Source organism: Balearica regulorum, chromosome 24, assembly GCF_011004875.1.
Source record: "Balearica regulorum gibbericeps isolate bBalReg1 chromosome 24, bBalReg1.pri, whole genome shotgun sequence".
Taxonomy (NCBI): domain Eukaryota; kingdom Metazoa; phylum Chordata; class Aves; order Gruiformes; family Gruidae; genus Balearica; species Balearica regulorum.
In genome coordinates, this window is record NC_046207.1 from 5,833,311 (window position 1) to 5,847,506 (window position 14,196).

Consider the following 14,196-nt stretch of genomic DNA (forward strand, 5'->3'; position numbering starts at 1 on the left):
CGCCCCCCTCCCTCCGCGCCGCGGGGCACCCTGGGAAGCGTAGTCCTCCACCGCGGGGATACGCTGGGAGTGGTGGTCCACTCGCCGCGGGGTACACTGGGAGCTGTAGTCCTTCGTTCTGCCGCCCTCACACCTCAGCCCCGGCGAGGCCTGTTCGGTTAGACCCGGGCACGCCGCCCCGGTGGGGATCGCACCGCGGCGTGACGGGGTCGGGCTCCTCGCGGAGGCCGCCCGCAGCTGAAAGGCCCGGATGCCGCACCCCACCGCCTGAGGGAGCGAACTACACCTCCCAGCATGCCCCGCGCCGGAAAGGGAAGCACCGTCCTCGCTATAAGGCCGTCGCGCCGCTGCGCCGCTTAAAGGGGCCACGGCCTGCGAGAGGAGGTGAGGGGGCCCTGAGGGAGGGGCCCGCCGGGGGCAGGGCTGGGGCCGCCCGGTGTGAGGTGCCGGCGGCGGTGGGGCTGGGGGTCCCCCGGGCGGCAGCGCCCAACCCCTGGTGGGGCATCCTTGGCCCGCTTCGGGGCGGCGGCGGCGGGGCCGGGCTGACCGGGGCGGTGGGGCCGGGCTGGGCCTCACCCCCTGGCGCGGCTTCTCCCGGCGGGGCTGGGCCGAGGCCGCGGGGTCCAGCCCAGCCGCCTTACAGCGGCCTCGAGCGGGGCCCGGGCCGGAGCCGCGGAGCGGAGGGAGCGGTGCCGGGGCCCAGTCCGTGCTCACGGTGCTGCCGAGCTTGGGGCCGGCTCGGCCGGGCCGCTGCCGCCGGAGGGGGTTGACGGTCCGGCGTCAGCTGTGGTGTGGGGCTGGCTGGGGACGTCCCCTTCCCGCGGCAGCCTGGACCGAGGTGGGGCCCAGCTTTGGGGAGCCCTTTCCTTCCCGGGTGGGCAGACAACCCCCGAGAATCCTCCTCCCCGGTACCGGTTGTGGACAGCTCTGCCCAAGCGTGACAAGCAAAAAGCAGAATCAAATGGGACTCGCTCCCTTTTTTTTCCTGCTGTGGAGTTCCTCTGTCAGGTTTTCCTCAGAACTCGGAGACTCTGGTGTGGCTGGAAGTCGCCTGGAGCAGCGTGGATGGACGCGAAGCCTCGGCCGGAACGGAGCTGGGGGAGGCAGCTCCGAGCTGGACCGAGCCGTCACCGCTGTGTGCTGGTTAGGAAAGAGTATTTGCTGCAGGTCCTGCTGATCCAGAGGGGTAGAGACTGCTGCGAAGGATGTGTCTGAGTCAGCAGGGAAGATAAAAGATAGGAAGCGAGAGATAAAAGCTGACACTTTCTCTGTCAGCAGCATGAGCACAGGCCCGGGGGAGGCAATCCTCCCGGCAGCCTGCAGTCAGACCGTGCCTCTGGCTGCTTAAACACCCGGATGGTCAGTCGGTCGTATCCCGGGCAGGTGAGAGTCGTGAGGCTCCAGGAGTGTGGATGTGGGGCGTTTCTGTGTGGCTTCCACCTCTCATGTCCTTCTAGCTAGAAGATGTTGAAAGTGTGAGCCCTGGAAACACTGAAATGCAAATTGGAGGAAGATTAAATCAAACCCAAACTGTGTATCCCAGGGCCCCTTAAACTGAGGCTTTAAGCAAAAGCCCTGAAAGAGGATTTGGTGTAACTGTTTAAAGCTAACTCAGGTCTGCCTTCTCCATTGGATTTAAGTTGATTTATCAAGTTAAGATCAATTAACTCCAAATAAAGCGTAAATAAGATTATGCGTTTCTTGGTACAACTCCGGATAAAAGTATAGGTAAAAGACGTGAGTGCTCGGACTGTCTGATCTCGGGTTTTCCCCGCAGCCTGTCCGCCTCCTCGCTGACTGCAGAGAGTTGTCTCCCCCTCCTGGGTCTCTCTGCTCTTTGGAGCACCCTTTCAGTAGCTGGGAAATTAAATTCCTCTTCCTGGCAACCCTTTGCTCTTCCATTAGGCAATTTCTGAGTCTTCTCTTCTCCCTCCTGCATTTTTAATCTAGGCAGGGCTGTTATGCAGAGCAAGGAGCTTTAAAAGCAACGGGAGGGCGGCAGCATCCCCTGGGGAGGCCGGGGAACATAATGGTCAAGTTGTGCTGCTGAACTGGTTCTGGCTGGGTGCCCCCAGCATGGGGGAGGATCGGAGCTCCCCCGTTACCGTGCTGAGCAAAGTGACTCATGTCACATTTGGCTCCTTCTCTCCCCTCCTTTCCCAGGGGAAGAATCATGTGCGCTGAAGCGTGGGGGTTGGTTTTTGGTTTGGGTTTTTTTTGGTAGGTTCCCCTCACCCTCCCCCTTACAGCCCAAATTGGAAACAGCAGCCGCCAGACCCAACACCAGCGAGAGTTCAATTACTCAGAGACACCTCAGAGCAAGCCTGGCTCTCTTGCTGTCTATCCCAAAACTCTTCTCCGCTGCTATTAACGATTTCTGTGCTCTCTGGGTGGAATCGGGTGGCTGAAGTCTTGCAGAAAGTACCTGCGAACCGGTGGAGCCAGATTTTTTTAAAGCGTGGTTTGTGGCTCAACCCCTCCCCTTGTCCCAGCTAAAATTAGCTCTGTCTTCAGAAGAGCTTCGCTTCACATCTGAGCGTATAAATAAAGGTTGGGTTTCCAGCGCTGCCTGACACTTGGCAGCTCTCATGGCCTAAAAGGCAATGCTCCAGGAATGGGGAACAGGTGAAGGGTTGCTTCACCTCTGCCATCAGGCAGCCGTGTCGGGAGCCGGGGCTGCGGCAGGCAAAGTCCTGCGCCGCCGGTTCATCCCAGGGGCTCCAAAACCTCTTGCAAACAATCCCGCAGCAGAGGTGAAACCAGGACATGGGACACGCTTGGTCTTCCAGCTCCCCCTGACGAGTATTCCTGGTCTGTGTGTGCGCAGCGCATCTGCGAGGGGGGGGGCCTCTGTCCCCGAAGGGGTTTCGCTGCCTGAACTGTGCATTTATTGGGTGTGTGTGGGTTTATCTCGCTGTCCGCCCCCTTCCTCCAAGCCCTGGCACTGCGTTCGTGGTGCTGTTGCAGAACAGGAATTACTGCAGGAGCACGTAATGGTGGAACAAATTAGCTGGCGTGGTCCAGCAGGACCTGGAAGCGCTGGAGGGATGTGGCAGAGGAAGAGGCTGGTGCGATGGGAGCGTGCGAGCAGCTCATGGCGCAGCTGAGCTGGGAAAGCTGGGCAGCACGGGGAGGGGGGGCACCAGGTACCTCGTCGGCCCCCCCAGCTCCCACTGGAGAAGGGGAAAAGGGGGTTACAGAGGGGTGCAAGGGAGAGCAGTTGTAATGCAGACACGAAACCTAACCGGGTGGGGAAATCGTGGTACGAAGTTTGCTGCTTATTCAAGTGACTTGTGAAAGAGCTGGAGAGAAACGGCGTATCTGCGTCTGGTGCTGATGGGAGACTGACTGAGGTGGCAGCTGGGGAACGGGTCTGATCTACGCAGGAGCAAAGCAGGTTTCCTCTGGCGAGGGGCGGTTGGGTCCTGGTGCGGGCTGGCTGCTTCTCCTGCTGGGCAGGCAGCGAGGGGAGTAGGAGAAGGAAACCGTGATAAATGCAGGGTTTTCTCCTCCCCAGCTGAACCGGCTCCCCTGGCATTTCAGTGCAAACCTGCCTGTGCCGGGTTCTTCCACCCCATCTCCCTCCTGTGTTGCTGGTTCTGGCTCTGCAGGAGCAAGCTGGGGACCTGGGGTCTTGGTGCTGTGCAATGAAGAGGCTGTTCCTGGCTAATGGGAGTTACACTGGGGAAAAAGCTCTCCCGGGGTTGTGTTCAGCTCCCCCAGAGACCCCGTTATCAGCCTGGGAGCAGGGACGTGCTGTGGGAGAGGAGGGCAGGCGGCTCAGCAGGAGCAGCAGGCTGCCCCATCCCATCCTCAGGTGGTTACAGCCCGTCTGAGCTGAGAGCCCTGCTCACCTCTGCCTGTGATCCAGGGATTTTGGAGTGCTGTCCCGGAAGGCCTCAGCATCCCAGTGCCCCTCTGTTGGGCAGGGGTGACCTGAAGACGAGCCGTGGCGGAAAGAGGTGCTGCAGGCTCCAGCTCCGGTCACGACACGCTCTCCAGCACAGCCCAGCGAGAGCCCAACAGGCCATGTTGCCTCAGGAGTGCATCCTCTATTTCGTGGTGACCGAGGGGAGAGGATCAGGGAGGGCAGCAGATGTGGGGGCTGGAGAGGTGCCTGCTGGGTGGGACAGAGGTGTGAGGTGCCTGGGGGGTGCAGCGTACATGAGACCCTGATGTGTTAATCTTGTTTTATTGAGTCCTTTTCTCTCTGTGCAGATGTTTCCCACTGGGCTCTGGCTCTAGGATGTTGGAGAATCGAGAGGAAGTAAGACCCTTTCTGATGTGGGTTTTGTCTGTTCCTGGGCTTGGCCGAGTGCTGTGTCGAGGGGTGAGAGGTGCTGAATGCTGGGCAGGGTCTGTGGGGCAGAGCTGAGGGGCCGCTGGCAATAGTGAAGGGAAAGGCTGGTGCTGCCCCTGGGGCAGGATGGCCGGACAAGCCGGTGTGGCCGTGGGTCCCGGGGAGCTCCTTTGAGTTCTGCAGAGTGGGTGACGCTTGCGCAGGGCAGTGAGCGCTGCTTTCCCATGCTCAGGCAGTGTTTGTGCCATAGGAGCTGACCACGGTGCGTGTTCAGGACCCCCGAGTGCAGAACGAAGGCTCCTGGAACTCCTATGTGGATTATAAAATCTTCCTCCATGTGAGTTGGGGTTGAGGGAGAGGGGTGAGCTGCAGAGCTCGATCGTGCTGTACGTGAGGCTCATCAGCAGAGTTCTCTGGCCGTGTCCAGCTGTGCTGAGCAGGGTTGGAAGGAGCCATGAAGCAGCCCGGCAGCCCGTCCCTCTCTCTGCACTGTCTCCGTGTGGGTCTGAGACCCAACTTCTGTTCAGGTTCTCTAGGCACTTTCAGCTCCCGCAGTGCTCCCCAAAGCCCTTGTGCTTCAAGAGGATCCCCTGATCGCTGAGCTCAGGGGTCTGTGCAGGCAAGATCCTGCCCCTCTCTGCCTTGCTGCCCCTCAATCATATGGATTATTTTCATAGTGGTTTTTTGCTTGGTTTTTTTTGCAGACTAACAGCAAGGCCTTTACTGCCAAGACCTCATGCGTGCGGCGCCGGTACCGTGAATTCGTGTGGCTGAGGAGGCAGCTCCAGAAGAATGCTGGCTTGGTGTAAGCATGCCTTGTTCTCCCCCCCCTCCTGCAGCCAAACGCTGTTTCCCGCTGCCCTGGGAGACCCACGTGAACTCAGAACAGATGTGGATAGAAATCCCGACAGGAACACGGAATGCCTGAGCTCCTGGGATCCAGCTCTGCACAAAGCAGGGTCCTGGCTGCTGTGATCTGACCCTGAACCGCTGCCTCTGCTCTCTGCCTGCAGGCCTGTCCCAGAGCTGCCCGGGAAATCCACCTTCTTTGTGGGCAGCACGGATGAATTCATCGAGAAGCGGAGACAGGGGCTCCAGCAGTTCCTGGAGAAGTGAGTAGAGCATTTTTGAGGGCTGGATGGAGGGAGATGACACGCTGCTCCGGTCTTCCTTAGAAGATGCTGGCTGTGTGGTCGCAGCAGAGCTGTTGATGGTCACCCTGGTGGTGTGGGGCACATGAACCGTTGGTGGGGCAGGGCTCGGCGTGCTCTGTGCTCCTTGGCATCTGCCTCACCCTCTTCTCTCTGTGCACAGGGTTGTGCAGAACGTGGTCCTCCTCTCCGACAGCCGGCTGCACCTTTTCCTGCAGAGCCAGCTCTCGATACCCGAGATAGAGGCGTGCGTGCAAGGCCAGGGCTCGCAGACAGTAACAGAAGCCATCCTGCATTACGCCATGTCCAACTGCGGCTGGGTGCAGGAGGAAGAGAGCCGCCCTGCGCTGCTGCCGGGAGGGGACCTGCATGGCAGGTAACGTGGGCAGGGAAGGGAAGCCCCCAGCTCCCTTGCTGTGCCTGCACCTCCCCTTGTGCTGCTGTGGGTCTGGCTACAGCCCAATTTGAAATGGTTGGTGCCTGTGCAAGGGACTTTCACCGGAGCAAACAGCCTCTGCTGTGAAATAAGAGGAGCTGCCAGGCTTTCTAGAGGCCCCTGAATATTTTTGAATTTCCCTGTCCTGTCCTTGCTACAGTTCTTTCAGGGAATCGAGCTGAGCGTGTTCCCCAGCTCCGCAAAGGCAGGATTCCTGCTGGGGGTCGGGCATCGGAGCTGCACACCTTGGGCTGCACCAGCAGTCTCCTGTGCCGCCCTCCAGGCTGTCGGGGAGGGTGACCTGTCCTGGCTGTGGCCAAGGCTTAGCAGAAAAGAGCTCGAATCTCTCAGAAGAACTTAAGCTGAGATTTACAAAGGTCTTTGGCTGCTTTCCTCCCTTAATCTCTGGGGAGCGAGGAGCCTTTGGAGGCTTTCAAAGCTCAGGCTTTCTGTGCGTTTTGCCTTCGTCCTCGCAGCATGAGTGGGTTCTGCAATTCCTCCTGCCCATCAGAGCTTCAGAGCGCTTGCTGCGTGCTGCGGAATTAATCGGGCATGTCCCTGTGGGGTGGCTGCCCACCCCCTGCTGCAGCCAGATGAGGATTTTCTGGTGGGAGAGGAGGGCATCCTCAATCTGCCACTGCTGCAGCTCCCTGCAAGAAGCTGAACAAGCACAGACATCACCTGCGTGCTTGTGTCCTGCGGCAGGCGTGGGGTCCCTGGCTCTGCCTGCCTGGCAGAGACCCTCGGGGTCCCCCTGCCCCTCAAATGAGAGATTTACCGTGTCTGGCTCTTCTGCACCACCCAGTGCCCATGTTTCTTCATCTTGGTTTTCAAATAGCAGGAAGAAAGATGTGTCTGGACTCTAGCGAGAGACCTGTTTTTAAATAGAGCCCTTCTGGTTTAAGGAAGGGGTTTGGGGGAGCGCAGCAGCCCAGGCTGATGGGTGGGTACCCAGGCAGTGCGGCTTTCTGTGTCCCTCTCAGCGGGCAGCGCTGTCTGCCTCTCGCTGGTGGCAGGTCCCTCCCTGCCTGCTCTGGGCTTGCGTGCGAGGGTGAGCGGCCGCTTCTGCGGCTGAGCCGGCTGGAAGCGGAGGGCTCCGGCGGGGCTGTGCGGAGGGGAAGCAGCCTTTGCTGCGCCAAGGAGGCAGCGGCTGACTTAGAGACGTGCCGGGCACCTTGGGCCCTGCATCTTCCCCCAGTCCCTTCTCTGCTCTGACCCGTTCTCTCTTTCTAGCTGTGCCGGCCTGGGAAGCCCGCAGGGTCCGAGCTGCCTGGAGACCTTCCCATACTGGAGCGACTTTGGCATGGACGACGTGCACTCGGACAGTCCGGATGAGCCAGCTGAGCCCTTGGGCGGACGGCGTGAGATGCAGTAAGGGCTCTAGCGACCTCGCCTGCCTTCCCTGGGACCTGCAGCCCTCGCTGGAAGAGGGACCGCTGCTGAGCCGGAGGGATGTCCAAGCTGGTGGGACTGGGACTGCCCTGGGAACATGACCTTGTCCGGGGCTCACATGCTCTCTCCCTGCTGACTCTTGACTGTCCTTGATGTCCCAGGCAGTGTGTTGTATCGCTCTTCTCTTTGGAGAAGAGCCCTAGTGGTTAGTGAAGCCTGTGTTTGTTGTTCCCATGGCCTTTGCTCTCTGACTGGAGCAGTAGCGGGGCTCGGTTTGCAGTGCCAGCGAGGTCCTGTGTTCTTGGCACGTCCCTGGCCCAGGGCAGGGCTGAGTTACGCTAACTCCCATCCAGCGCGACGGAGGAAGGCTTTCCTTGGTGGAGCTGTGAGCAGAGGCTGGCCATGGCCCAGCGGGTCTCTTTAGTCCCCAGTGTTCCCCTCCGTGCCGTGGGCAGGGGAGGCTGCATTTCCCTGGTAATAGCTGCGCTGTGTGGCTCCTGGGGAGGGTGGTCTCAGCTGCGCAGAGCCGAAACCCGCACGTGGGGGTGCAGATACCGTATCCACACCTGGGGCCTCCTGGCACAGCTTGCCCTGCAGGTTGCCTGCAGCTGGGCTGAACAGTGATGAGCTTCCCCCTGGGAGCACGGGGCAGGGGAGGGAGTTGGGGGGGAGGTAAAGGGGGGGGCAGTTTGTCTCCCCTGCCCTTTCGAGGGGATTCTTCTTCCCGATGGGCTCCTTCCTCACACTGATTGCCATGCACAGGGGGGAATTGCGGACCTCATGACCAGGACCTTAGTTTGCTCAGAAAAAAGGAGTCGGTGTCCGGCAGCGCTTGGGCTCTGGCTGCTCCTGATGCCGGTCCCTGTGCTCTCCTGCACATTTTCCTCCCACCCTCAGCACTGGTGAAGGCAGAGCCAACGTGCTCTGACTTGAAATAAAAATGAAGTAGAAGAGACTTACTGGTTGCTGGCAACGTGTGTCCTGGCTGCGTGGGTGGAGGGAGCTGAGCCGAGGCTGAGCTAATTGCAGATAGATGGCTTTGGGGAGGGGGGGGTGTTAGTGCCCCTCTCACCGTGGGCTTGGAGCTGCCGAAACCCTCGGGGCTCACCCTGCTCTGGGCAGCAGAGAGGTCCCAGGGATGGTGGGGCCAGCCCCAGGGCGGTGGCAGGGCTGAAGGGTCCCACCTTGGCCCCAAAGCGAATTTTGTGGTGCTGGGCCCGGCTGGGGGGGGCGGGTGTCTTAGCCCCACGCGAGGGACCAGGATGCATTGGTGAGAGAGGGTTGGGAACCCATCGGGGCGCATCCAAAATGTCAGGAGCAGTTCATGGCGAAGGCTGGCAGCTGCTGGTGCGCCAGAGCGCTGCTGCCATTGGCTGCCCCCCCTCATGCATATTCATACATATTCATGAGTGTGCGGCTCCAAATGGCGCAGCTGTGAGGCCAGCTGTGCCCACGGACCCATTCCGGCGCCCACGGACCCGCGCCCACGCGTGGCCTTTGCCTCTCACAGCCTCACGCAGGTGATGCGCCCTCGGCCAGGGCCATATCCTGCCCCCGGCTCCCTGCACTCCACCAGCACCGTTTGCACCGCGAGCTTGGCCCGGCACTGCCGCCTCCTCCCTTCGACGCCTTGCCGGGAGCCAGGTGGCCCCAGGGCTTGTGCGGCTGGAGCAAGGGCTCCGTCCCCTTCGCTGGCCGGTGCCTCCTCGCAGGGCCCCGTGGTGCCCATCTCCCCCCCACCACCCCGGTCCTGGGCTGCAGCCCTGCTGCCGGCTGTGTCTCAGAGCCAGGCGGAGATTATTTTTAGTGGTGTTGATCAGCTTTGCAAAGCTGTTGGGAAAACAGTGACTCAGAGGTGGACCTGGCCATGGGGGGGTGCTGAGCACCGGTGTCCCCAGGGCTGCGGAGAGCCCCTGGGGGTGGGGGTCCTGCTCCGGCAGTACTGTGCAGGGCTGCTTTGCTGCAGCAGCTGGGGACAACGGCCCTGGGGGGGGGGGAACACAGTCCCCTCTGCCACACACGAGGCTGGCTCAGCCCCTCGGTGGCCCGATGTTTGCCGGGGTTTTGGAGTCATTGGGTCAGGTCCGGGTGCGGAGCTGCCACCCCAGCGGTTGTGTGGGGTCAGGGGCACAGTGGGGCACCCAGAGCTGCTCACGGTAACCTTCCCTACCCTGAGCAGGCGAAGACAGCTCGGTCGTCGTCCCCCCCCCGCCCCCGCCGTGCCCTCACAGCCTGGCATGTCTCTCTCCTCCCCACCGCCTGCCAGAAAAACAGCCTCACTGCTTGGAAGCAGGCCAGGCTCTCCAGACAGCACATCCTCACCCCTTGCCCTCCCCCAGGAAAGCTGTCTCTCACGTCTGTGCAAACAAACCGTGGTGTTTCCCATCCCCACGCAGCGCACCGTGCCGGGGGGGCTCCTGGTCTGACCTGGGGCTGGAGCAGCCCGTGCTTGGCCAAAGCATCCTGCTCCCGCCTCCTTCTCCTATCCCGTTTCCCCAGCCCCTCCTCAAGCAGAGCAGGAAGGTCACAGCCCGTGAGCATCGGGAGCGGTAAGGGGTGTGCAACAGGAGTGGTCATGAGTGTGCAACAGGAGTAGTAAGGTGGTGCAAACAGCCAGGCTGTTTCCTATCCGTCAGGCTGGAGCGATGCATCCAGTCAGCCCCCAGCCCTGGTCCTTTTTGCGCCAGAGCATCCTCCTGGGCAAGAGCATCGGTTCGTCCCTGCCAGGATCCCAAAGGGCTCCCGGGAATGATGATGGATATGATAAGGAATGATGGATACCGGGCCCTGCAGCTGCAGGAGTGACGCAGGGGCAGATACTGTGCTACCTTGAGGTGTTCCTAGATGGGGAAGGCTTGCTGGAAGAGCAGGTCGGGAACACCGGAGGGACTTGAGATGAGCTTGTGCCCTGCCAAGCTGAGCTCTGGGCATCCCAGACTCATCCTCCACACCAAAGACATGCCAGGCAGGGTGGGCGCGAGCGATGCCGCGCGTGGGAGCCTGGAGAGGCCGCAGGCAGCGGGACGGGTTCGGCTGCATCCCCGCAGCCCCCTGCATCCCTCTGGGTTCCCGCAGGGTCCCCCCAGTCATGCCTGGCTTCCAAACATCCGCACAGCTGTGCTTCGCAGCAGCCCTTCGCCCGACGCCTGGGCTCACCCCGCGGGCGATGCTCCCGTTTGGGCACCCGTGTGCCCCAGCCACTGCCTGCCGAGGGCTGGTGGGTGCCGGGGGGCTGCTCCAGCCCAGCCCAGGGGGTTTGGGCACCCTCCCCGGGAAGGCTGCAGTCAGCAGGTACTTACCACCATCTAGTGGCCCTTCAGCCAAGTGCGGGAGGAGGAGGAGGAGGAGGAGGATGCGCTGGGTTAATCCTCTGGACCAGAGGGCTCTGGGGATGCTCAGGGCTGGAGGTGAGGGGCCTCTGCCTGCACCCAGCTCTGGCTCCAGACCCACGACGAAGCCAAACGTGGAGAGGAAAATGGCTTTATTGTGGGCTGCCCACCCCCCCTGCCTGCCCCCCATGTCCCAACAGCATCACAGCGGGTACCCCGGGGCAGAGCACGGCTCGGGGGCACCGTGGGGGCCGGGTGATGGGACGTGGGTCTCTTCATGTAACGGGTTCCCGTAGCGGGGGGAGGCTGGCGGTGGGGACAATCGTGGTGGTATCTCAGCATGGCCAGAGAGAGAAGCACCTGGATTCGGGGAGGGGGGAGAGACACGGGTGACGGTGGGGAAGGGGACACAGACACACACAGCCTCACACGTCAATGACTTGCGAGCACAGAGGGGATAACGAGGGCGGGAGATCTCCAGGTGAGCGTGGAGCTGTTGCTGCCCCAGGCAGGTGTCAGGACTCTGCCTCTAGCTCGGCTGCAGACCCCCTCCACTTTCCCAGCCCTGCTCTGTGCCTCAGTTTCCCCATCTGCTTCCATAAGGGGTTTTGCTTGGCAGAAAATGGCTGCATGTGCCACACGTGGTGTCAGCGCTGGTGTTACGGCCGGTGACACGCAGCTCTCCGGGTCCAACGGAGGTGCCTGCCGTATTTCTCCACGGAGCTTGAAGGACTGGGAATCCAGGGAGGGACACTGGGCAGGGTGGCACCGTCCCTGAACTGCGACTGTGGTTCCCAGTCTCACCCGCTCCCAAGTAAGATGGAGACCAGGAGATGGAGCCAAAGGCTCAGCACCCCGGAGCTGCCGGGGTACCCCAGGAGCGGAGCTGCCTCCCCAGCACCCATCTCCGCACCCCATCCCCAGCAGGTGCACCCAGGGGTGCCACCTCTCACCTGGGTCCTCATTGGTCCTCCAGGTCGTAGGCAGCCACCAGGTAATCCTTCGGGACGATCCCGACCGTGCTGTTGAGCTCTCCGACCCACCAGCCGTACGCGTTGTACTCCTGGGAAGACACGGCCAGAGGGACCCAGGTTTGGTGCGGGCGCAGGGGACACGGCTCCGGTCCCTTCCTTCGGTCCCTGGATCTACGGACAGCAATCCCCAAATTCCCACCAGAAAATACCCCAATCCCACCTCTCCCCCTTGTAATTCCTTCCCTGTCCTTCCTACCCCCGCCCCCTCGTCCTGCCCCGCTCTCCCTCTTGGCTCTGGGTCCCGCGGGGCATGGCTTGGGGCTTGCTCAGAAACCCAGCGTTAGATTCACACCCTGATATTTTGGGGTATTTCAGGTACAGATGGCAATCCTTGGGATGTCCCAGGCTCCAGCCCGGAGCTCTGTGAAGCCCCTCCAGGTGGATTGTGCCTGGGTATCCCGTCCCCCTCCTCAGATTTACGTGTGATTTTTCCCCTGACAGCAGGGGAAATGATAGTAGAGGCAAATAATAACAGAGAAAACCTTCCCACCCTGCCCCGCGTGCGAGAGGAGGAGTTAGCACACATGGGCTTAAGAAGTTTACCATCAAAACAGGAGATTTTTTTTTTTTTTTTTTTAGAAGGAGATGTTAAAAGTGATGTGCAAAGCAGCATGTCCCACGTCGCATGTCCCACGCGAGCTCTGACCCCCCCCTCCGCCTGGTTGGGACATTTAATGGGTCCCTGAGCCTGTCCCTGCTTCCCGAGAGGGAAAGGATTTTGCTCCGGAGAGGGGCTGAGGGTCACCGGAGGCAGACGTTGCTCCCACCGCTCTGCAGGCGGTGCTGCCCTCGCCGGAGCTGGGAACGGGTCCCGGGAATCCCTCTGTTCCCCAGGGACCCCATGCCCCCAAAAATGCCACCAGCACCGAGTCGAACCCCCGTGACGCTGCTGGAAAGGAAGGAGCAGGGAGGGATGGGGGCTACATCCCCCTGCCCTGCTGTCCTCACCAGCCAGGGAGGAAAAAATCCTGCTGCAAAACCAGAAGGAAAAAAAATTTGGGTCTATTTGCTGTAACCCGGAGACCCGCGGGCAGAGGGGCCAAGACGCACCCCAGGCATGACGGGGAGCCCCCAGCCTCTCCTTCCCCCCCCCCAGCCCAGCTCTGCTGTAGTCTGAACACTATGAGGTATTTTAAAATAATTTCTGCTTTGATGAATTGCCGGGTAGTCTGCGATTGCTCATAATCAAAGGGAGGAAAATGCAAATGAGAGCCAGCCGAGAACTCGCGGCACCGAGCGTTTATTTCACTGCGCAGTGCCAAAAAGAATTAAAACAACATTAAACTCCCAGCAATAATGTTTAAGTCCTCGTTTCCAAGTGCCAAATTGCACCACTCTGGATCATACAGATGTTCGTTAATTATGCTAATTTTTATTAAACTATTAAAACGAGGAGTGCACTGGCACAGCAAGGCAGAGCCCAGTGCAGGGTGAACTCTGCTCTCGTCTGGAGGTGCTAATTTACATCTCGCTAACGTGCTGATGCCTGATACCAGGTTTTGGGGGGGGGGGGTGAGGAGAAGGAGGGAATCTGAGGATGGTTTTGCTGGAATCTACCTAATTACACGCTAATGGGGCCTCTGTGCTCAGTACCTGCCTGGACTGGGTTGGGGAGGGGGGAAGTAATTTAGCTGAGACTTTAGAGAAGGGACTGAAAAATCCACTAATCGGGAAGATAATTGCTCCAGCGAGGTTGGTGTGCCCCGAGCGTGCCAGTGCGGTGGCGGGGGGAGAGGGGAGAGAGATGCTCTGCTCCCTCCGCCCGCTTAACCTCCATCAGGTGCCGCGTGGCAGGAGCTCGGCGGGGTGCTGGAGGCAGCACCCATGGGTGCTGATGCCATGCCGGGAGCCTCCGGGGGCCCTGGCAGGCAGCACCGGGAGGCAGAGCAAAGCCATCGCTCTGCCCCATCCCCTGAAGTGCAGCAGGACCGAGCAAACTGGGAGGCTAGTGCCCTTTCCAGGCTGGCATGGAACAGGCAACTGGGTTTGGGGGTGGGGGGGTCACCCCAGCGACCACCCCCCCTTGCCCAGCCATCCTCTACACAGCCACGATGGCCCCGCTCCACTCCCAAAACGCTGCAATTTTCTCCCAGAAGGAAGAAAACCCCTCAAAGCACTTCTCCGCGTTTCACTCCCGAGATCCCCGGTGCCAAGCGAACCCGGAGCAGACGCTCGTTCAGATAATCGCCCGCAATCGGGGCTTTTATGGCAGGTTGGTGCACGGGGGTCGTAAAAGGCTTTATGCTGCTCATCTCCATCGACAAGGGAGAAGGGAAAGGGGGGGGAAAAAAGAGACAACGAGACAACAACCGCAACCCGGTTTCTGTCCCTGCCTTGCACCGCGGCTCCTCCAGCATCACCCCGGAGAGACGATGCGCTTCCGAGGAGTGGGGCAGGTGGAGTCCCTGACTGACCCAGCTGCAGATTCGCCCCATCCCCACCCGAGGGGACATCCCACAGCCCAAGCCCGTGGTCACAGGGGCGATGACGGCAACGCGGCCAACCGTGCCCTGCACGGCCTCAGATGGACGACCGCCTCGTAGGACCCCAAACG

The 14,196-nt window shown here is 60.9% G+C and overlaps 2 protein-coding genes across 3 annotated transcripts in view; one reads left to right on the forward strand and one right to left on the reverse strand.

Annotated features, from left to right (window-relative positions):
• The first annotated feature begins 247 nt into the window (after positions 1 to 247).
• Positions 248 to 8,234, forward strand: SNX11 (sorting nexin 11). Its single transcript, XM_075775270.1, has 7 exons — positions 248 to 384; positions 4,219 to 4,267; positions 4,551 to 4,637; positions 5,005 to 5,105; positions 5,314 to 5,412; positions 5,615 to 5,827; positions 7,121 to 8,234. The coding sequence occupies exons 2-7, from the start codon at positions 4,247 to 4,249 to the stop codon at positions 7,260 to 7,262; spliced, it is 663 nt and encodes a 220-aa protein (XP_075631385.1). The 5' UTR covers positions 248 to 384; positions 4,219 to 4,246; the 3' UTR covers positions 7,263 to 8,234.
• A 3,335-nt stretch (positions 8,235 to 11,569) lies between these two features.
• SKAP1 (src kinase associated phosphoprotein 1) overlaps positions 11,570 to 14,196 on the reverse strand; it is a 154,341-nt gene continuing 151,714 nt past the window's right edge. For both annotated transcript variants that reach the window (XM_075775263.1, XM_075775262.1), the window contains one exon: positions 11,570 to 11,671. In XM_075775263.1, the coding sequence (XP_075631378.1) occupies positions 11,570 to 11,671 (102 nt within the window). The remainder of the gene's footprint in view (positions 11,672 to 14,196) is intronic.

What these genes read in the sequence shown, in the direction of transcription:
- SNX11 (XM_075775270.1), top strand. Translation starts at nt 4,247, where the DNA reads ATGTTGGAGAATCGAGAGGAA. An exon ending in ATTATAAAATCTTCCTCCAT is followed by an intron (nt 4,638 to 5,004) that starts GTGAGTTGGGGT and finishes TTTTTTTTGCAG; the next exon opens with ACTAACAGCAAGGCCTTTAC. An exon ending in CTCCAGCAGTTCCTGGAGAA is followed by an intron (nt 5,413 to 5,614) that starts GTGAGTAGAGCA and finishes CTCTGTGCACAG; the next exon opens with GGTTGTGCAGAACGTGGTCC.